At 43.6% G+C, this 24,559-nt stretch overlaps 1 protein-coding gene across 4 annotated transcripts in view; it reads right to left on the reverse strand.

The window, feature by feature from the left end:
- Positions 1-24,559, reverse strand: part of SLC25A38 (solute carrier family 25 member 38) — a 215,971-nt gene that overhangs the window by 103,817 nt on the left and 87,595 nt on the right. For all 4 annotated transcript variants that reach the window (XM_044300419.1, XM_044300417.1, XM_044300416.1 and 1 more), the window contains one exon: positions 14,694-14,873. In XM_044300419.1, coding sequence (XP_044156354.1) covers positions 14,694-14,873 — 180 coding nt within the window. The remainder of the gene's footprint in view (positions 1-14,693; positions 14,874-24,559) is intronic.

The raw sequence follows: 24,559 nt of genomic DNA on the forward strand, positions 1-24,559 counted from the left end.
AATCATAATGAGGTGGTTATTATGGGGGACTTCAACTACCCAGATATAGACTGGGAAACTGAAACGTGTATATCTCATAAAGGAAACAGGTTCTTGGCAATAACCAAAGACAATTACCTCTCCCAACTGGTTCAGGACGCGACTAGAGGGACGGCCATACTGGACTTAGTATTAACCAATAGGCCTGACAGAACAACAGACGTGCAGGTTGGGGGACACATGGGAAATAGTTACCATAAAGTAATAACCTTCCAATTATCATTCAAAATAGTGTTTCTAGAGGGAGGAACAAAAATACCAAACTTAAAAAAAGCTAGATTTAGCCAACTAAGAGAGGCCATAGGCCTAACTAACTGGGACAAAGTCCTCAAAATTAAAAATACAATCACAAAATGGAATATCTTTAAAAGCATCCTAAAATCTCATTGTGAGAGGTACATACTGTATGGGAATAAACGGTTAAAGGGAGTGTCACCACATTTTAGCATGTTAGACCGCTAAAATAGGGTTATGTGATCCAGCCAGAACATAAAAACGGTACCTTTGTGGTAGAAAACGGACTTTTCAATTTGCAGAAAACGAACTTATAAGATTATCTTCTGAGCCCTCCCAAGTGCCCAGGGCGGTCTCTCAATCCTCGGAGCCCCAGGCAGGCACCTCCTAAACGGCTGATAACTCCGCCCTCCGTGCGCCTCTTCCCGCCCGTTTACTCCCCTCCCCTGTCCCTTTCCACTGTGGCTGTGCGGTACAAATCGTAGCGGGCGCATGCGCAATGCGATGCCCGCTCCTGGCAGGGCATCGCAATACCTATTGCGCATGCGCCCGCTACGATTTGTACCGCACAGCCGCAGTGGAAAGGGACAGGGGAGGGGAGTAAACGGGCGGGCAGAGGCGCACGGAGGGCGGAGTTATCAGCCGTTTTGGAGGTGCCTGCCTGGGGCTCCGAGGATTGATAGACCGCCCTGGGCACTTGAGAGGGCTCAGAAGATAATCTTATAAGTTCGTTTTCTGCAAATTGAAAAGTCCGTTTTCTACCACAAAGGTACCGTTTTTATGTTCTGGCTGGATCACATAACCCTATTTTAACGGTCTAACATGCTAAAATGTGGTGACAGACTCCCTTTAAGGAACAAAAAGAAACCAATGTGGATAAACAGAACTGTAAAGAAAGCAATAAATGACAAAAAAAAGCATATAAAAAACACTAAAACAGGAGGGTAGCACGGAAGCACTGAAAAACTATAAGGGAAAAAATAGAACATGCAAAAAACAAATAAAAGCAGCCAAACTAGAGACCGAGAGATTAATTGCCAAAGATGGTAAAACTAACCCTAAAATGTTCTTTAATTAAATAAATGTTAAAAAGTATAAATCTGAAGGTGTCGGCCCTTTAACCACTTCAACCCCCCTAGCTGAAACCCCCTTAATGACCAGGCCACTTTTTGCACTTCTGCACTACACTACTTTCACCGTTTATTGCTCGGTCATGCAACTTACCACCCAAATGAATTGTACCTCCTTTTCTTCTCACTAATAGAGCTTTCATTTGGTGGTATTTCATTGCTGCTGACATTTTTTGTTATTAATCGAAATTTAACGATTTTTTTGCAAAACAATTACATTTTTCACTTTCAGTTGTAAAATTTAGCAAAAAAACGACATCCATATATACATTTTTCGCTAAATGTATTGTTCTACATGTCCTTGATAAAAAAATAAAAAAAAATGTTTGGGCAAAAAAAAAAATATATGGTTTTGGTAAAAGTTATAGCGTTTACAAACTATGGTACAAAAATTTGAATTTCCGCTTTTTGAAGCAGCTCTGACTTTCTGAGCACCTGTTATGTTTCCTGAAGTTCTACAATGCCCAGACAGTAGAAAAACCTCACAAATGACCCCATTTCGTAAAGTAGACACCCTAAGGAATTTGCTGATGGGCATAGTGAGTTCATAGAACTTTTTTTTTTTTGTCACAAGTTAACGGAAAATGATGATTTTTTTTTTTTTCTTACAAAGTCTCATATTCCACTAACTTGTGACAAAAAATAAAAACTTCCATAAACTCACTATGCCCATCACAAAATACCTTGGGGTGTCTTCTTTCCCAAATGGGGTCACTTGTGGGGTAGTTATACTGCCCTGGCATTTTAGGGGCACAGATGCGCGAGAAGTAGTTTGCAATCAAAATCTGTAAAAAATGACTGGTGAAATCCGAAAGGTGCTCTTTGGAATGTGTGCCCCTTTGCCCACCTAGGCTGCAATAAACTGTCACACATCTGGTATCACTGTACTCAGGAGAAGTTGGGGAATGTGTTTTGGGGTGTCATTTTACATATACCCATGCTGGGTGGGAGAAATATCTTGGCAAAAGACAACTTTTCCCATTTTTTTATACAAAGTTGGCACTTGACCAAGATATTTATCTCACCCAGCATGGGTATATGTAAAATGACACCCCAAAACACATTCCCCAACTTCTCCTGAGTACGGCGATACCACATGTGTGACACTTTTTTGCAGCCTAGATGCGCAAAGGTGCCCAAATTCCTTTTAGGAGGGCATTTTTAGACATTTGGATCCCAGACTTCTTCTCACGCTTTAGGGCCCCTAAAAAGCCAGGGCGGTATAAATACCCCACATGTGACCCCACTTTGGAAAGAAGACACCCCAAGGTATTCAATGAGGGGCCTGGCGAGTTCATAGAATTTTTTATTTTTTTTGCATAAGTTAGCGGAAATTGTTGAAAGGGAGGGGAAAGGCGTCTGCCAGGACATAGGAGATCCGCCCAACATCCATACCCACTTAGCTCGTATGCCCTGGCAAACCAGATTTCTCCATTCACATCAATCGATGTGAATGAATAAATTATTGCCAGGATTTATTTATTTATTTTTTTATATACAAAGTGTTTGCCAAAGCATATGAACACCGCCACCTCCTCAGCTCATATGCCTTGGCAAACGTATCTTTTACTGCAGAGGAGAAATCTCGTCTTGCAGCACCGCATACACCGACTTGTGTGTAATCAGTGCTGCAGCTAGTCGATCGGTTGGTCCACCTGGAAGGTTAAAAAAAAAAACAAAAAAAACAAAAAAAAACATACAGGCCGCAACGCAATAATTTTATTAACTTTTGAACAGAACATATAAACTTAAACTTTTTGAACTGAACGTTAACCTTTTTGCTTACTGCTGATTTATTTTTATTTTTTTTACATCTTTATAGGACAAACCTCTCCTTCCCCATGGGGCAATGTGCAAAGTGCAAATCGCCCAAAGATGTGGTGAAGTGCGTTATGCACTTTGTCCCAGGTGAAAGGAGAGGTTTGCAGCAGCTCTGTGTGAATGGGCTTTAATAGCCCTGTGTGCCTGTCCTGGTGAGATGTGATCCCTATGCTAGGTGTACCTGTGTGTGGTACTTCCGGAAATACTCCCCTAAGCATAGGGCAGGGTGGTCAGGGCAGTCAGGACAGAAATAGCGGGTGTCACGCCATATTCCACTCCTGCTACAGACACAACATCTTTTTCGGGGGGACGGTCGGGTTGAGGTACCGGCAACGACATTGGGGAAATGTCGCTCCTGTAGACGGCTAACTCTCACTGGTGGATGGGGCCACGGAACCTCCTGGGTACAGGAGGTTCTCGATGATCTCTTCCTGAAATTTGAGGAAGGATCCTGTTCTCCCAGCCTTACTGTAGAGAACAAAACTATTATACAGAACCAATTGAATTAAATATACAGACACCTTCTTATACCAGCATCTGGTTCTGCGGGAAATTAAATACGGAGACAACATCTGGTCATTGAAGTCCAATGAATTAACACATGTGGAATTATATACATAACAAAAAAGTGTGAAACAACTGAAAATATATGTCATATTCTAGGTTCTTCAAAGTAGCCACCATTTGCTTTGATTACTGTTTTGCACACTCTTGGCATTCTCTTGATGAGCTTCAAGAGGTAGTCACCTGAAATGGTCTTCCAACAGTCTTGAAGGAGTTCCCAGAGATGCTTAGCTTGTTGGCCCTTTTGCCTTCACTCTGCGGTCCAGCTCACCCCAAACCATCTCGATTAGGTTCAGGTCCGGTGACTGTGGAGGCCAGGTCATCTGGCGCAGCACCCCATCACTCTCCTTCATGGTCAATAGCCCTTACACAGACTGGAGGTGTGTTTGGGGTCATTGTCCTGTTAAATATATATGATGGTCCAACTAAACGCAAAACGGATGGAATAGCATGCCGCTGCAAGATGCTGTGGTAGCCATGCTGGTTCAGTATGCCTTCAATTTTGAATAAATCCCCAACAGTGTCACCAGCAAAGCACCCGCACACCATCACACCTCCTCCGCCATGCTTCACGGTGGGAACCAGGCATGTAGAGTCCATCCGTTCACCTTTTCTGCATCGCACAAAGACAAAAGGTGGTTGGTACCAAAGATCTCAAATTTGGACTCATCAGACCAAAGCACAGATTTCCACTGGTCTAATGTCCATTCCTTGTGTTGTTTAGCCCAAACAAGTCTCTTCTGCTTGTTGCCTGTCCTTAGCAGTGGTTTCCTAGCAGATATTCTACCATGAAGGCCTGATTCACACAGTCTCCTCTTAACAGTTGTTCTAGAGATGTGTCTGCTGCTAGAACTCTGTGTGGCATTGACCTGGTCTCTAATCTGAGCTGCTGTTAACCTGCGATTTCTGAGGCTGGTGACTCGGATGAACTTATCCTCCGCAGCAGAGGTGATTCTTGGTCTTCCTTTCCTGGGGCGGTCCGCATGTCAGCCAGTTTCTTTGAAGCTCTTGATGGTTTTTGTGACTGCAAGAAAAAAGCAGCTAACAGTCTATTCAATAGGCCAATCAGCTGTGTATCCACCTGACTTCTCCACAATGCAACTGATGGTCCCAACCCCATTTATAAGGCAAGAAATACAACTTATTAAACCTGACGGGGCACACCTGTGAAGTGAAAACCATTTCAGGTGACTACCTCTTGAAGCTCATCAAGAGAATGCCAAGAGTGTGCAAAGCAGTAATCAAAGCAAAAGGTGGCTACTTTGAAGAACCTAGAATATGACATTTTCAGTTGTTTCACAATTTTTTGTTATGTATATAATTCCACATGTGTTAATTCATAGTTTTGATGCCTTCAGTGTGAATCTACAATTTTCATAGTCCTGAAAATAAAGAAAACTCTTTGAATGAGAAGGTGTGTCCAAACTTTTGGTCTGTACTGTATATTTGTGGGAAAAGATTCAGTAAAACCTATAATTTACACATTTATATCTTTGCTTTTACACTTCCTGTGAACAGCCATCAGTAACGGGAGGAGGTGTTATCACTGATTCATAGCATTGTGTGTATGTGTATATCAGTATAGGGAGGAGATGTTATCACTGAATAAAAGCATTGTGCGTGTAGTGCCCTGGAGCAGGAGGTACTTTGACGCTTGGATATTTGCCTATTTTTCCTATACAAAGTTAAAACTTTATTTCCCTTGAAAGGGTTAACCTATTCTGTTTATTACTGTGTAACTGCATTTTATATGTTGTGATATATATCCTGTTCATCATCACAGTATTTGCAAGGCTCTGTGAAAAGGGTTAAAGAACACTAAAAGACTGCTAGGACTTTGAATAAGAAACTGGAAACTTAAGGACCAGCGCCGTACATGTAGACTGGCAAGACCGGCACATCGCAGCGCCGGAAGCTGAAAAAAAAAAAATCTGCAGGGCGGGTTGGGTGAGGTTCAGAGGGATGTGAGCACCAGTCTCCACCGAGGTGAGGCAGGGGACACTGGTGTTTTGGGTCCCCTGCCAGCATTGCGATTGGCTGGAACAATGCTCCAGCCAATGGAAGCGCTATAGCTGCACAGGAAAGGGCTGAACTTTCCTGCATGCAGCCATTCTAGCTGGAGACTGCATGCAGAGAGTTTGTGCTTTTCTGTGCTGCTGTTGGCTTGCTAGGACTTGTGGTGCACCACCACTGCGCTTTTAACACTTTCCTGATCAAAGAAAAAGAAAAGAACATCATCTGGAATTGCTGCACAGATTTAATTTTTTTTTCATTTGCGGCTGTTCCAGATCCCTAAACCACCCTCCGTCCGTCCCTCCTCCCTGTACTTTTTTCCCCCTCACCCATGACGGCACCCATGCGACTAGGACCTCCCATAAAGGACAGGAAACCTGAGAAGATAAAATGGTTCACACCCCCACCACACCTCCGTTCAGGTTTCCTGTCCTCCGGATAGGAGGTACCCGAGGAGCACTGGCTCCTTCTACGTTTTGGTTCTCACCTTCGGGGGCTGGGGAGGTCCGGGTCTACCCTACCGTAAAGGGACCTATCCCTGGTGGCGTCCGTCTCCTTGGGGAGCTGCTGCCCGAGACTGATCTTCCTCCTTGGATGCACACACTGCTGTGCAGGATCGGGGTTCCCACCAACATGATGGAACCAGGTGATACAGGATGCGCTGACCCCCTGGAACCCTCAAGGCCCAGTATTGGTCCTGAGAAGTGGGGAAACTTAATTCTGCTTTGGTGAGATTTATACCCTCCTAATTAATGGGGATGTTGTTTTGCTTTATTGTTATAGGCAGCAAAAACACCTAAGAAATCATCCGAGAAAACCAAGCATAAAGAGTGTGGAGCATGTAGAGTAGCCTTAGTTGCCTCCTACGTTAAGCCGCTATGTCAAGCATGTAGATTAGTTGGTTATGGAAGAGTCTAGCAACTATCTAGAAATATGAGAGCTTTAATACGGTCAGAGGTTAAAGCGTCCATTACATCACTAAGTCAGAGTCTCCAGACAGGTCTTCTTATTATAAGGACTCCGATTCAGTTTTTTCAGATGAAGAAGAGGATATAGACTCTGGCCAGGCCCTATCAGAAGATTCTCTCTTCAGATGAGGCGGGGAGGGCTTTTTTCCCCACTGGAAGATACCGAGCCTTTACTGAAAGCTGTCAAAGCCACCATGCAATTAGAAGATGTAAAACAACCTAAATCTATTGCTGACCAGGTTTTTGAGGGTCTTGGCCCTAGTAAACAGAGTTTTCCCCGCTCATAAAAATATGGAAGCCCTAATCAAAAAAGAATAGAAAAATCCTGATAGAATTTTTTTTTATTCCAAACTCATTAAAGAGGAAATACCTAAAGCTCTCCCATAGATGCCCCGGTGGCAAAAAAAAGCTAAAAGATCGGGTCTACCCTTTGATGACTTGATGTTTAGCGGATCCTTTGGATAAGAAGGCAGACATCTATCTTAGGCATGCCTTGGAGTCTGCCTAAACTTGTCTTAGGCCGGCCGTGGTCCTTAAGGCTATGGCTAGATCAATTGTACTCATAGTAGAGACCAAAAAAAAGTGTCCCTCCCTATTATTTTTTTAGTATTTTTTTTTTTATGCCGCAGACTTATTGGCGGACGCTTCTACTGGTGCGATCCGGTTTTCCGCTAGAGCAGCTGCTATGTCTAATGCAGCTAGACAGGGCTATTTGGCTTAATGGGAACCTGTCACCAGTTTTATGGTGTCCTAACTAAGGGCAACATAAATAAGTGACCGATTCTCTTAGCAAAATGCTGGGTCACTTTCTTGAATTCACCCAGTCAATCTGCCAACATCTTGTATTGAAAAGCTCAAGCTCATAATGATGAGTCATGAATATTCATGAGCTCCTGACTCTCCCCACCTACCTGCTGCCAATTGACAGTTATTTTCCATATGAATATGCAGCAGGTGGGCAGGGGAGTGGCTATAGCTGTTAGTTAAATAAACGCTGGTCTCACTGACATCACGCTGGACTTAAATCAGCTCATTAGCATGCGGCATGTGCATCTTTGTGTGTATATTATGAGGTAACCATCGGTCACACCAGTAAGTGAATACATCTAAGGCACTCTTTAGTAGTAAATGATTATATACAATTAGTTAGATTATAATCAAATATCCACATGACAGGTTCCCTTTAACCACTTCAGCCCCGCTAGGTGAAACCCCCTTCATGACCAGAGCACTTTTTACACTTCGGCACTACACTCCTTTCACCGTTTATCGCTCGGTCATGCAACTTACCACCCAAATGAATTTTACCTCCTTTTCTTCTCACTAATAGAGCTTTCATTTGGTGGTATTTTATTGCTGCTGACATTTTTACTTTTTTTGTTATTAATCAAAATGTAACGATTTTTTTGCAAAAAAATGACATTTTTCACTTTCAGCTGTAAAATTTTGCAAAAAAAACGACATCCATATATACATTTTTCGCCAAATTTATTGTTCTACATGTCTTTGATAAAAAAAAAAATGTTTGGGCAAAAAAAAAAATGGTTTGGGTAAAAGTTATAGCATTTACAAACTATGGTACAAAAATGTGAATTTCCGCTTTTTGAAACAGCTCTGACTTTCTGAGCACCTGTCATGATTCCTGAGGTTCTACAATGCCCAAACAGTAGAAAACCCCCACAAATGACCCCATTTCGGAAAGTAGACACCCTAAGGTATTCGCTTATGGGCATAGTGAGTTCAAAGAACTTTTTATTTTTTGTCACAAGTTAGCGGAAAATGATGATGATTTTATTTTTTTTATTTTTTCTTACAAAGTCTCATATTCCACTAACTTGCGAAAAAAATAAAAAATTCTAAAAACTTGCCATGCCCCTCACGGAATACCTTGGGGTGTCTTCTTTCCAAAATGGGGTCACTTGTGGGGTAGTTATACTGCCCTGGCAATTTAGGGGCCCAAATGTGTGAGAAGAACTTTGCAATCAAAATGTGTAAAAAATGACCGGTGAAATCCAAAAGGTGCACTTTGGAATATGTGCCCCTTTGCCCACCTTGGCAGCAAAAAAGTGTGACACATCTGGTATCGCCGTACTCAGGAGAAGTTGGGGAATGTGTTTTGGGGTGTCATTTTACAATGACAGGGGGGTGATCAATGACAGGGGGGTGATCACCCATATAGACTCCCTGATCACCCCCCTGTCATTGATCACCCCCCCCTGTAAGGCTCCATTCAGACACCCGCATGATTTTTTACGGATCCATGGATACATGTATCGGATCCACAGAACGCATGCGGACGTCTGAATGGAGCCTTACAGGGGGGTTATCAATGACAGGGGGTGATCAGGGTAATCACCCCCCTGTCACTGATCACCCCCCCTGTAAGGCTCCATTCAGACACCCGCATGATTTTTTACGGATCCATGGATACATGTATCGGATCCACAGAACGCATGCGGACGGCTGAATGGAGCCTTACAGGGGGGTTATCAATGACAGGGGGTGATCAGGGTAATCAGGGTGATCACCCCCCTGTCACTGATCACCCCCCCTGTAAGGCTCCATTCAGACATCCGCATGATTTTTTACGGATCCATGGATACATGGATCGGATCCACAAAACGCATGCGGACGTCTGAATGGAGCCTTACAGGGGGGTTATCAATGACAGGGGGGTGATCAGGGAGTGTATATGGGTGATCACCCCCCTGTCATTGATCACCCCCTGTAAGGCTCCATTCAGACGTCCGCATGTGTTTTGCGGATCCGATCCATGTATCCATGGATCCGTAAAAATCATGCGGACGTCTGAATGGAGCCTTACAGGGGGGTGATCAATGACAGGGGGTGATCAGGGAGTGTATATGGGTGATCACCCGCCTGTCATTGATCACCCCCCTGTAAGGCTCCATTCAGACGTCCGTATGCTTTTTGCGGATCCGATCCATGTATCCGTGGATCCGTAAAAATCATACGGACGTCTGAACGGAGCCTGACAGGGGGGTGATCAATGACAGGGCGGTGATCAATGACAGGGGGGTGATCAATGACAGGGCGGTGATCAATGACAGGGCGGTGATCAATGACAGGGCGGTGATCAATGACAGGGCGGTGATCAGGGGTTTATAAGGGGTTAATAAGTGACGGGGGGGGGGGTGTAGTGTAGTGTGGTGTTTGGTGCGACTGTACTGACCTACCTGAGTCCTCTGGTGGTCGATCCTAACAAAAGGGACCACCAGAGGACCAGGTAGGAGGTATATTAGACGCTGTTATGAAAACAGCGTCTAATATACCTGTTAGGGGTTAAAAAATTCGGATCTCCAGCCTGCCAGCGAACGATCGCCGCTGGCATGCTGGAGATCCACTCGCTTACCTTCCGTTCCTGTGTGCGCGCGTTCACAGGAAATCTCGCGTTTCGCGAGATGACGCATATATGCGTGACTGTGTGCCAGCCTGCCACCTCCGGAACGCACATGTGCGTTAGGCGGTCCGGAGGTGGTTAAAGGGCTTCTGTCAGCCCACTAAACAGTTTTTTTTTTTGTTTACTAATAATCCCTATACTGCGAGCTCTGCATACATAAGTTAAATAATCATTTTGGTTCAGTAGAATTTGATAAAAAGCCATTTTTTAGCCATTAAAATATGCGAATTACCTTGCTACCAGCAAGTAGGACGGCTACTTGCTGGTTGCAGCCGCATCCTCCGACCCTAATGACGCCCCCTCAGCATTGTGATTGACAGGGCCAGGGAACGGAATCATTCTCTGCTGGCCCTGCCTGTTTGCAATCAAAATCCGGCGCCTGCGCCGAGGCCGTACTTGACTTCAATCTGCGCAGGCGCACTAAGAGGCGGCCGTTAGCTCGGCCGCTCCATCCTCAATGCGCCTGCGCCGGGTGTAGATGTGACGTCATCTGCGCAGGCGCATTGAGGATGGACCGGCCGAGCGAGCGGCCGCCTCTCAGTGTGCCTGCGCAGATTGAAGATGGGTAAGGCCGCGGGGCAGGATTTTGAATGCAAACAGGCAGGGCCAGCAGAAAACTATTCCGTTCCCTGGCCCTGTCAAACACAATGCGGAGGGGGCGTCATTAGGATCGGAGGATGCGGCTGCTACCAGCAAGTAGCCGCCCTACTTGCTGGTAGCGAGGTAATTTGCATATTTAAAAAATAGCTTTTTATCAATTTCTACTGAACCAAAATGATTATTTAACTTATGTATGCAGAGCTCGCAGTATAGGGATTAGTAAACAAGAAAAAAAAAAAATGGTTTAGTGGGCTGACAGAAGCCATTTAAATCATGGAAGGGAGATCAGGGTTCCAAATCTAGGCTCTGCTCTATTCCATGTGAAGGGTCTCTAGGTTGTTTGGTTCTTCCCTTGATGACATCCTAGAGAAAAAGTCAGATGGGAAGAAAGGGTTTTCAGTTCCTCAGAAAATGGCTTTTTTTGTAAGCACCAAGTCGGTTTTAAAAAACAGAGGGGGTAGACAGAGTGACAGAAGAGATAAGGATAGATTTTCTAAAATAATTTTTTTTTTTTTTTGTTCAAGCCCCAGGATAATAGGCCCAAGGATAAAAAACAATGACGCCAGGTCTCGGGTGCGGGGGGGGGGGGAAAGACCGTCACTTCTTTTCCCAGCCTGGAAGGCAATATCTCAAAACAGATGGGTCCTGGGGTGAGATAGAAAATGGATTCCGGCTGGAATTCCTTGCTCACCCATAAAAACGTTTTTGTTCAGACAGCCTGTCCCAAAAACCCGGACAGGAGAAAAGGCCTTGGAACTAGAAGTTTTTTCCCTCTTAGACAAGGAGGTTGTTTGATCTGTCCCCACCAAGACAGAGTGGGGCAAAGGGTTCCACGCCCCGATTATTTTTGGGGCATCTGTGGATTGCACTGTTATGGTGGCATCTGTGGATAGCATGACGCTGCTATGGGGGGGGGGGGGGGGAATCTGTGGTTGACACATATATAGCATCTTATCTAATGTGTCATCCACAGATCCCTCATAACAGTGTCCCTGTGTAGTGAATTGGGGTCGGCATCTGGTTTGTAATGGCAGCAGGGCCAGGTGCAGTCACTGTAGTATAATCATATCTAACTTGTAGGTATTGTTAAACTATTCAAATCGTGTAAAATCCAGCGCATGTACTACTAATTACTAACTTCGAAGCAGGCAGGGCGCTGGCAGCGTGACTCACTACATCACGCACCTGCACTGCCTGCTTCATTCATAAATTGGGCGGAGTAGGCGCATGACGTAGTGAGTTACGCTGCCACCTGCCCGGCCTCCTGACTGCTACGAAGTTAATAGTAAGTACTAAAAGCGCTGGATTTTCAGATGATTTTAATAGTTTAACAATACCTACAAGTTAGATATGATTATACTACAGTGAGCAGGGACAGGATTAGTAGAATACAGTGACTGCACCGGGCCCCGCTGCCATTACAGAACCAGAAACCAGATCCCAGCCCCTCCTTCCTCTCAGCCGAAACACCCAATTGTTGCAGCATTTGCCCCCATAAGACGCACTGCTATTTCCCCCCCACTTTGGGGGAGTGAGTCTTATAGGGCAAAAAAATAAATAAAAAAATACATAGTGTATTGCCACGTCTGGAACGACCAACTCTATAAAAATATCACATGACCTAACCCCTCAGAAGAACACCATAAAAAAATAAAAACTGTTACCTTACATCACAAAAAGTGTAATACCAAGTCAAATGCCTTAAATAGTACTGACATGGTAACTTAAAATTATCCCAGTGAAATCTGCCTTCCAAAAACCATATGGCGTTCCTTTCCTTCTGCGCCCTGCAGTGTGCCCGTACAGTTTCCGACCATATATGGTTTTTTTTTCAGTAAAGTACAGAATCAGGGTAATAAATATTGAGTTTTGTTTGGCTGCTAACCCTTGCTTTGTTACAGGAAAAAATGGATTAAAATGGAAAAAATCTGACAAAAAAGTCAAATTCTGAAATTTCATCTACATTTTACTTTAATTCTTCCGACCTGAACTGGTCCTTAAAAAGTGGGTTTTGGAAATTTACTGAAAAAACGTCATGATTTGCATCTAAACTTCTAAGCCTTCTAGCATCCCAAAAAAAGGAAATGTAATTTACAAAATGATCGAAAATTGCTAATTTTTCAATTTATTTTTTTTTATAAAAAAAAAAAAGAAAATATTTTGACTCAAAATAACTCTGCCATGAAGTACAATATGTGACGAGAAAACAATCTCAGAAGGGCCTGGATAAGTAAAAGCGTTTTAAAGTTATTACCACAAAAAGAGACACTTCAGATTTGCTAAAAATGGCCTGGTCCTTAAGGTGAAATGGCAGGGTCCTTATGGGTTTAATGTGCATACCATGTATGTATTTGTATATCATCATGATCATGGAGAGTAAAAGAAAATACCAAAAAAATTAATAATCAGAATAAACATGACAGGATAATACAGAGAAATGACAGGAGACACATTTGCTTTGACAGGTACATTTAATGAGGTGACCATTACTGTTTGTTTCTTTGTTCAGCAGATGTTTCAGTGGTCACAACCTAAGGTTAACAGAAGTTGACCAAAACTAGGTTAGACCCCAAAGTTAAGCCTCATTCACACAACCGTGTCCATGCTTAAATCCACGAAAAGGTGGTCTGTGATGCCCCCGCAAAGATGTAAGTGATGGATCCGTATGTGGTACGTGTATCCATTTTTTGCTGTCCGTGTGTCAACCATGTTTCACTGATACTGCACAGCTGAAAAATAATTTTCAAAGCATCTATTCCTAATGATCCGTGAAACCGATGAAACATGGATGGCATCCGTGGTTTTCGCGGACCCATAGACTATGATGGTCATGATGGATCCGTAAACACAGACAAAATTCAGCATATATCCGTGCTAAAAATACAGACCCATGGACTATGGTAAAAAAAACTGATGTGTGAATACACACATTAAAATGTATGGGCACGTGTGCTGTCCGTTGAGAACACTGACGTGTGAATGAGGCTTTAGAGACTTTGACCCCTCCCAAAATGTTTTAGGTTTCAGTTTTTTGGAGCATATTTTCACTATGTAATAAAAACAAGGGCATGCCTGGGTACCACTGGCCATGAAGGGGTTAATTTAAGCTTTTTTTTTTCTTCCTATTTTAGCTTTTTTTCCTGAAAATAATATACCATCTTATGGAGCGAATACGAATGACAACTTTCATTTTATTCATTATGGAAGGTGGAGCGTGGGAGCAGAGAACTGCGCTGGCTGTACTCAAACAATGGTCTTCTTCTGGGCGCTGCACTGGCACATGTCCTGACTGCGTACAGCGTCAGGATGTAGTCCATGTAAGTGCATACTATGACCTGATTCTCTGCAACATCAGGTCAAAGTGCAGTGCGGGGCCTGCAGAAGACAAAAGCAGCTGGATCTTCAGATTGTCAATGTGGGTTTGGAGAAGGAGAGCCAAGTTCTTTTATTAATTTTTTTAAGTCTGATAAAGAGGTCTGATGGAGCTGGGGGTGTGAAGTAGAGGTCTGATGGAGCTTGGGGGACTGATGCAGAGGTCAGATGGTGCTTGGGAGTCTGATCTGCAGCCATAAAAAGGTTAGAAAATGTTTTGGTTTACAGAGTATCATCCTCAGTTACAGTGGAAATATGTCTACAACAATCGAGTAGTCAATGAGATCCAACAGAAGCTGCCCCCTAGGACTAGTCATATGACTAAATAGGACCAATAATCGCTCAGACAAACAAAGCTAGTGGCCTACATACACTGTGGCACAGGCTTTATGGGTGGTTGGAGCCGATAAGCCCCGCGACTGTGGATGAAAATATACACACACACACTATATAGCAATAATTTTTTCACTAGAAAGTGCATATTACAGACAAAAAGTAAAGTATATACATTTTTAATATACTTTGGCTTACCTCATATCGAGTCTTTACTACTGTGAATGGATGCAAACAAATTCCTGCTACAGTCCTAGATCCTGCCCCCAAAAGAACAGATTCTAGAGGGCTGAGTTCCGGCTCAGATAAAACATGTTGCTTCAAGAAATATAGTGTGCTGAAGTAAACACCAACCCCAGGAATGCAGCGCATGAAGGACTGTAAATGAAAACATTGAAATGTACATTACACTAAAACTTACAAAATGTTATGTCATACATGATGAATTTGTTTATAACCATGCTAGGCCTAGAGATGATCTAAAGCTAAAAGAAGATAAAAATATATCTTGTTTGCTTAAAGGGCTTTTCATAACGATGGCCTAGCATGAGTAAATGTCATCAATATAGGATGGGCAAGGGTCCGATTTCCTGGCACCCCAGCCAATCAGCTGTTTGAGGAAGCCATGGTGCTCCCTGGGGCTTAGTTGAGAACCACAGCCTCCACGCACCTTACGAAGAACAGTGCCGTCCTAACGCAGCTCAGCCCCATTCATTTGAAGAGCTGATCAGTAGGGATATCGGGGGGCTGACCCCCACCGATCTCATATTGATAACCTATCCTGAGGATAAACCATCAATGCGAAAATCCCAGCAAACACCATTAAGAGTCTGTCACCAGAAAATTTGCTGTTGAACCAGCCGTAAAGTTTTGAAGGGCCAGCTCATCAGACTGTAGATACCTTTCTCCAGTGATCTGTGGCTCCGTTCTGGAAAATAAATAAATAAATCCTTTAAATCCATATGCAATTGAGTAGTTCCATGCACCAAGGGCAGACCCAAGCCATCCTTGCTCCTCCTGCTTCCTCTGCCAGACGCTCCATCTTGATTGATGGAGCCAAGATCCTGCATAGTCATCTCACCTATATTATAGGCCAGGGATGGCCAACCTGCTGCTCTCCAGCGGTTGTTAAAACTACAATCTGTTAGCTTTAGGCAGTCTAGGCATGCTGGGAGTTGTAGTTTTGCCCCATTGGTCCCTTGTCGATAGAATGAAAAATATGACTGAAGTAGTCACGTGCTGGTAAAATTTTACATGATTCCTAAACAAGGAATCTAATCGAATTGTTGTGATGCTCCAAATTATGTTCTCTCCAGGGTTAAGAGTATATGACCAGTCATTAAAGATTCACACATTATATGGAGTCTCCAAGACCAGACCTCTTCTCGGGCACTCCTTCTGCGGATTTACAAAGGAATGTGGAGGATGTCAGGGCAATAGGGGAAGATGACAATATCAGTGAGAGTGGTCCCTGAATTGCAGGGAGATGAAGACTCTACTGTAACACATTTTCAACAATCTCTTAGGCCACCTGCTGGACCAAGTTATCAAGATGGATCTTGAACATAGGGCTTTACGTTAGAAGACCCAGGTAGGTACCACATGAGATATCATATGTTATTTTAAAGGATTTCAGTCAAAGAATAAATAATGACCAAAGCTCACTCTCTCCTTCAATTTGACTTTTAAGGGTCCCAGGTGTCCATTGCCCAGGGCTTACCTTGGATAACGCTCTAAAAACGAAACATTAAAACCTTTGCTAGAATTACTCTGCAATCATGTGAATATCTATAGATGGGGCTTCCCCTTCAGCCTCGCAGCATGTAAAAATGGAAAATCAGCAGTCTTACAATCCTCAGAAAATCTTCACTGGCTCTGTACACACCTGGACTGACTCCCACCATCTTTGACTGATTAGGAGACCCCTGCTAACCTCCATCGAATTCCACCAACCTGGACCAAGTTCAGCCCCCACAAGAGAGATCTGTGCTAATCTGTACCTGAACACCGACTGTCGCCTGTAAGTGGTTGCCAAGAACCAACATCACAATCCTTGCAGACTAGGCCTGAAAAAAGAGTCACCGCTACCTGAGAAGAGTCATGGTTATTCATAAATTCCTGCTCTCCCTTCGCAACTGCTGACCATTGACAGGTTTCTACCTAGTTTTCTTCCTTTCTGTCTAGGAGAGAACTGCCAACCATTAGCAGATGGACGGGGAGAGCAGGAGATCATGAACAACCATGACTCTTCTCAGGTAGATTTGACTCTTCTCATGGCCTAAGCTGGTTCTCAGCAACCACTTTTAGCTCATGAGTGACACACCACTGAAATCAGCATTTCTGTCACTATTTTATGCTGTCCTCAGTGAGGTCAGCATCAAGTTGATGACCGGTTTCCTTTAACCGTCACAGCAGAGGTTTCAAATTAAGCTGATTATGCCAACCGCTGCAATAAAATCCTTTATATCTCCATAGGCTAACATCTGGAATCAATCATGGTAATTCTTAGGCGGTAAACCAGAGGGATTATTTTGTCTAGATACATGCATGAGGAGTCTATATACAACATTTACCAAGTAAGTAAAACAAAGAAGAAGATGAAGCAGCACGGTGACGGTAAAGATGGTGGGTGCAAGCCTCTAGGCAAATCCAACCCAAACTCTCACCAGTCCATAAATCAGCAGTAGGAAGCAGCTGGGGTTGTTGCAGGTTTCAAAATATCAATACTTTTGTCCCGGTATAGATACGATACCGGGATTTGGCATTTATCGATACTAGGCTCCCCTACTGCGCAGCCTAGCATCAGAGAACATGAGCGCGCTGCTGTGAGTCACTCTACCCCCGGGCTTCTTTTTGGCCAGTCCCGGTGGCTGGACGCTGGTCAGTGCAGCCGAAATGGGGACATTTTGGGGCCTCGTGCTGCATATGGGCCTGGTCATGAAACCCAGTGTCAGGCTGTACTGGAGTGGGGACGGAAGAAGAGGAAGAGGAAGAGGAGGAAGAGGAAGAGGAGGAGGCTGCGCTACTGTGTGGACCCCGGAGGAGGACCATTGTTCAGCAGCGCAGCCAGGGTCAGTGAATGGTGAGGAAAGCCCCTTCCCACTCTCTTTCAGTTTCATGGTTGGCTGAGTGGAACCCCATGCTGGCAGCTGATGTCATCTGTTAACCCCTTCCAGGGATGGAGCTGCCTCTCGGGCGCTGCGCTGCTGTGTCAGCCCTGATGGTTACCATGGCAACCGGACGCCTTCACAGGCATCCGGCTTGCCATGGCATAAAGGGTAGTTTCACACTTGCAGCAGGATGGATTCGTTCCCCCTGCTATTTCGCCGGACCGCCGCATTGACTATAATAGAGACGGGGCAGAGCCCTGGCAGTGCGCAGCTGGAGGCCACCGGACGAAAAGTACTGCAGGCCCAACTTTTTTGTCCAGCGGCCTCTCACAGCGCACTGCCGTACTGCGCCGTAGCTCCGCCTCCCTCCCCATTATAGTCAATGGGGATGGAGAGGCAGCACAGCGAAATAGCGTCAGGACGGATCCGGCAGGCTGTCCTGCCGCGAGTGTGAAATTACCCCAAGGCCGAATGCACATGGCCGTTTTCCACGACCGAGAGCAGTCCAGGATGGATTCCTGTTCAGAGCAGGAGCGCACGGCGTCATTGGTTGCTATGACGCTGTGCGCTTCATGCCGCCGCTGCACTACAGTAATACACTGGTATAGTGTATTACTGTAGTACAGCAACGACATGAAGCACACGGCGTCATAGCAACCAATGACACCATGCACTCCTGCTCTGAACAGGAATCCAGCCCGGCACACCACGGACCGCTCTCGGCCGCGGAACACGGCCGTGTGCATTCGGCCAAGGCCTGATCAGGCTCTTGCTGGGAAGAAAGGCTAAGTGTAATAGAAAATACAATTCAGTACACTATACAGTGTACTGCAGAGTATTATAGAGACATCAGACCCACTGGATCTTCAAGAACCAAGTTGGTCGGAGTAAAAAAAAAATGTAAAAAATAAAAATATGAAAAAAGTATTAAATAAAAAAATAAAGTGTTTTATAAAAAATAAAAAAGTTCCACATGTAAAATAAAAAATCCCAAGTAATAAAAAAAAATTTAAAATTAAAAATAGAAACAAATAAATAAAATACATATTCGGTATCACCGCGTCTGTAAAAATATCCCATGAACTAAGGCTACTTTCACACTAGCGTTCGGCTGTCCGCTTGTGAGCTCCGTTTGAAGGGGCTCACAAGCGGACCTGAACGCTTGCGTCCAGCCCCAATGCATTCTGAGTGGACGCGGATCCGCTCTGAATGCATCAGCTTGCAGCGTTCGGGTGTCCACCTGGCCGTGCGGAGGTGTGAGGATCCGTCCAGACTTACAATGTAAGTCAATGGGGACGGATCCGTTTGAAGATGACACACTATGGCTCAATCTTCAAACGGATCCGTCCCCCATTGACTTTCAATGTAAAATTCTGGACGGATCCGTTCAGGCTAATTTCACACTTAGGCATTTTTTGACAATATAATGCAGACGGATCCGTTCTGAACGGAGCCACCGTCTGCATTAATATGAGCGGATCCGTTCAGAACGGATCCGATCGAACGCTAGTGTGAAAGTAGCCTAACCCCTCAGGTGAACACTGTAAAAAATTTAAATAGAAGCAATGCCAAAAAAAGCAATTTTTGTCACCTTACATAACAAAAATTGCAACGCCAAGTGATCAAAAAAAGGCGTATGTCCCACAATTTGGTACCAATAAAACAGTCACCTCATCCCGCAAAAAATTAGCCCCTGCATAAGAAAATCGCTAATATAAAAAAAAAAAATAGCTCTCAGAACATGGAGATATTAAAATTGTATTTTTTGTTTCAAAAATGCTATTATTGTGTTAAAGTGAACTAAATAATAAAAAAAAAGTATACATATTAGGTATCACAGTGTCCGAAACAACCTGCTCTATAAAATATCACATGACCTAACCCCTCAGGTGAAGACCATAAAAAAAAAAAAAACAGTGCCGAAAAAAAGGCATTTTTTGTCACCTTACATCACAAAAAGTGTAATACCAAGCGATCGGCGTAAGCCCCCCAAATTAGTACCAATCAAACAGTTATCCCATACTGGAAAAAATGTATGCAGCGTGGAATCTGGATCCAGCTGCGCATAGAGGGTGTGTGCATTGGAGCGATCGGAGGAGAATTCAGGGACACGGGGACAATTTTATTTAGTGGCAGAGCTTGTGGGGGAAAGCTGTTCAGTGACAGTGCTTGTGGGGGAGGGGGAAGACAGATGTAGCAGGCTGTATGTGCTTGGGGGAGAGATCAATAGACAGATGCAGCAGAGCTGAATATGCGGCAGTTTAGACAAAGTGTTGTTGGAATAGAGAAATACAACTGATGTAGCAGAGCTGAATATGACGCAGATCTGACAGTGCTGGATGGAATAGAGAAACACACTGATGTAGCAGAGCTGAATATGCAGCAGTTTAGACAAAGTGTTGTTGGAATAGAGAAATACAACTGATGTAGTAGAGCTGAATATGCCGCAGATCTGACACAGTGCTGGTTGGGGAGGAGAAGATAGATGTAGCAGAGCTATATATGCATCTATACTGATAAAAGGTCTATGGTTTATACACAACTGTAGTGGAGCTGTATTGGAAAAAATCTACATCAGTGCTGGTTGGTGGGGGATGGTCATGTTTTATGGGAGTCAAAAGAACAGATACTATAGCTACTGGCTGACATGCTTGTGGGCTAATGTATAGTAGTAAATTATTGTTTTGCTTCACAGAATGGGTTTGTAAAAGATAAGACAGGTTCTATGTGTAAAACTGTATTAGACTGCAGGACAATGACCTTTTACTGTGTAAATAAACTGACCAGTGCTCTCTGAGTGATGATTCCCCAGCAGGGGGAGGGGCCTCACACTCTGCAGGCTGCTACACTGATGACTCATACATTTCACATGAACGAGCACGTAGGACTGAGCTCTCAGTGTGATGTCATAAGGGGGCGTGGCTGGCCTTCACTTGAACTGGCTAAGCCCGGCCAGCCTTAGAAGCAGAGAAGCAGGAAGTGAATAGTGACCCAAAAGCAGGTGTGGCGCTTGATGGGATATAGGTAACTCCATTTTGTCTTTCTAAGTAAACGTGTATTATGGATTACATCTGACCAGTACATCTGTTTCAAGATCTCCCTTCCCCCTTTGGAATGTGAGAAACTTCCTGAGCAGTTTCAAGATACACATACATTCCTGTTGGTTTGAACTGTTTCACCTTATAGGGCTATCATAGCTCTGATGCATGGTAGCCTTTGTGTCCATACCCGATTGGTCAAATGTTGTTACTATGAGTCATCTATTATGTTAATGCAGAGCTCATGTGAATGCATACTATAGGTTGTGACAAATGCTAACATATGATTGGATATAAAGAAAGTTCAACCCCTCCTATATCAACTGTTGCTCCCCTACAATTAAACTAGAGTGGATTGGAACAAAGCACATGTTTGTCATTCTTATTCACACTCCTGGTACCAGACAAAGACTTAATCCAAGCTTACTACCGAGATCATTGACAGGGACACTAAGGTAAAGGGGGGTCCGTATTTTGCCCATCAGCTGGGGGCTCGTGTTTCCAGGATTGGGAGGTTCATCCTCAGGTCCACAGTGAAAGACATCAATTTTTGTCCTCCTTGGACCTGGGGGCACTGACCAAAATCTCATCCAAGTAAGTTGAACCATCTATTTATGTGTCTGGGGGCACAAGCAATTATAGCTCAGGGAGCTGAAGTTGATTGTAAGAGACTCCGGGAGTCCATATCATAAGTGCACTATGAAGAAATACAATAGCTCAGGGAGCTAAGTTGATTGTAAGAGGCGTCCATATCATTAGAAATAAGCGCACTATGAAGAAATACTGTTCAGGGAACAGAAGATTACAAGCTTGGATTAACTTATACTATAGTATAAGTATTTTAGAAGTGATAAGATTATCTGTTTGTGTGAGATACTGACCGGGTGGTAAGTGTACGGTCATATCCCACTGTTATTGTCAAAACAATGTATTTTGGGTTGACTACTGTTAATGTGTAAAACTGTTTGTGTCGTGGAGAATCGTTATACGCCCCATTTTTTCGGCTAGGATCTGTGATCTGCTGACCCGGAAAATATGAACGCAAGTGGCGAGCCGAAACAACAATAGTCAATAGGGGTCCAAAGAGTATAGAGAGGCATTAAGATACTAATCAACTGATCAGTTCTTGTCGGCGCTATTTCAGTGCAGTACAGCCAGTCCTGACAGCGATTGTCTCACTTATTCTTTGAACTATAAATACTAACATGGAAGCGATTGGGAGAAATTGAGGGTTGGAGAAATGAGTAGCATTTCTTATTACAAGATGGAGGATTTTGAATCCTACAGAGAACAAAGAAGTTGCCATGTGGCATCCCTTCCCCCACCATATCTGCTGTAACATTCAAAAGTAATTATTTCACTTGTAGTACCACAAGAACTTTTCCAGTTCTCTCTGGAAATGTGCTCTCAGAGAGAACTCCCTCCCATCTCACATCCCTCGCCTGTGCTCAGGAATTTCATATGGGGGTTGGGGGGGAGGCTGGTAATTGGTAATGCATCTGCAGACTGTGAAGATACTAACCTGTGTTATCTATAGATCTTACAGACAGGACTCCAGCATTGGATTAGATCCAATGAGGTTTGCAAATCCACTAGTTAAGAAAGTGCCCATGTCCAATCCTATCAATCTAAGTTTGCACCCATTCTAAGTCCCTATTCAGATAATATTTAAGTAGAACGTTCTGTGATGGACGGATTTACTTCTCCTGCCTTAAACATAGAAACATTCTTGAGATAAGAGACGCAAGGCAAAGGAAGGGGGGGGGGGGGGGGGGATTATATAGAGTAAGTGATTATGTGTGCAACACTAAACTGAAACCACATGGCATATAAGATAATTTGGGTTTTAACAAAATTACTGTATTGTATGATTATAACATGTATATTGCCTTCTTATAAGAGTTGATTAATCACAGAGTGAAGACCAGAAGATATTGAAAAAAAAAAAAGTAACTCAATAGTGACAGACCATTAGCAATTCTGGGTATGGTGTGGATATCTGTTTCCAGGAAAGCGGTGTTCGTCTGTGCTGCAAGTTTTGGAATGTAACAAAGAAATTGTGTGACTGGATTGAAAGATACATGATTCAGTGGAATGTGAATGAGTGTGGCTTTGAATTGTAAGTGAAGTTGAAAAATGTACGAAGACTGAGATGTTTTAGCAGAGCTATGTGTGCAATTCAGTTTTTATGTGTAAGAGCGAGGTTATGAGCTGTTTGTAAAAATGAGTACATGAAAATGTCAATAACATGCGCATTGAGAATTTTATTTTTATTTTTCTTGGAAGTTTTTGGTTTTTATTTGGTGCCAACAGCCTTGATCAAGCTGTACATTTTTATTTATTGAAGCCAATGAAAAGTTTTTAAGGGCCCTTTGTGTGTTCATATCTGTATTGTCCGATCTGTTTGTTTCAATGTTTAGAGTTATGTGTTATATGTTAAGTGTTGTGCTTAACATCAGAGCTCTGTTCTTATGGACAGGGAATACATCACAGATCATGTATTTAGCATTATATTAGATTGCCCAGTCAGCTTATTAGGGAGAGATTTGTTCATTAAGCTTGACTTGCAGGTATCAGCAAAGAATCAGGGCATAAGAGGAGTACACTCAGGTCTCATTCCACTCTCTACACCGGGGCCACTGATTTTTGCAAACATACAGGATCACCCAGAACTTAATAACATTAATCCTGCATTATGGTCTTCAAATGAATATGACACAGGATTCATAGATTGCACACTTTACACAGCCACTGTGAAACCAGTTGTCATCTCAGTATATCAGAAACAATACCCGCTGTCAAAAGAGAAACTTGATGGACTTAGGCCAATGATAGAAGAATTCCTACAAAAGGGAATCCTGGAAGAGGTGATTTCACCCTACAGCACGCCCGTGAATCCAGTGACAAAGGCAGATGGTACTACCCGCTTTCTACAGGATTTCAGGGCCATCAACAACATCATTGTGCCTAATAGGCCCTGTTGTACCTGATGTCACTTAATTATTATCTGCCATTCCAGCAGACGCTGTTTGGTTCAGTGTGATAGATCTGAAAAATGCTTTCTTCTCTATCCCAGTTTATAAGATAACCAGACTACTTTTTGTTTTTTCCTTTGACAGACGGCAACTGACCTGGTGCTGAAAGCCTCAGGGATATGCTGATTCACCTGTAGTGTACAGCATAGTCCTCCAAGCAATGTTAAAACCATGGTACCCCCCCCCAAGGTTCTGTGCTGCTGCAATATGTCGATGATTTGTTACTGTGTAGCATGTCAGCGGAGGCCAGCATTCAGGATGGTTTATCACTGTTATAATGATTGTCAAGATGTGGTCACAAAGTGACACTTAAAAAAATGCAATGGTGTAAAATGCAGGTTAAATACTTAGGCTTTGTCCTCACAGAAGATTGCAACATGAAGAAGAAACGTGAACAAAGTTGCGGCACTCACCGAAGTATGAAAATCTTCTTTATTGAAGCTTGGTCAAAGGGTAGCTGGAGGATCCAGGGGCGGACACAAAGTTGCAAGCGGCGACGGCGGGATCACGCTTCCTCAGGCCACTGGATACATCATCGCGCATATGTGCGCTTTATGCAGGTGGATAGGGGGACGGCCGACGCCGTCAGCAACTATCTCGCTCCCACAGATAGATGACAGGACTAAAATACATGCAACCAACAGGTACGATTATGATGAAAACATACCACAAAGAGACAGCACCAAAATTAGAAATACATCAGAACAAGGCGAATGTCGGGGAGCACAATGCAAAAGCACAACATATATATTGAATTTCAGATGGCAATATTTGGATTATCACCTATGAGTGGTGGTAATATAAACCACCACCACGTACACCCAGTCACATTTATGTAATGAACTCGGCAATGTGGGAAAGGGGAAGATATGTATATAGTT

The sequence above is a fragment of the Bufo gargarizans genome, chromosome 7, assembly GCF_014858855.1.
Source record: "Bufo gargarizans isolate SCDJY-AF-19 chromosome 7, ASM1485885v1, whole genome shotgun sequence".
Classification (NCBI taxonomy): Eukaryota; Metazoa; Chordata; class Amphibia; order Anura; family Bufonidae; genus Bufo; species Bufo gargarizans.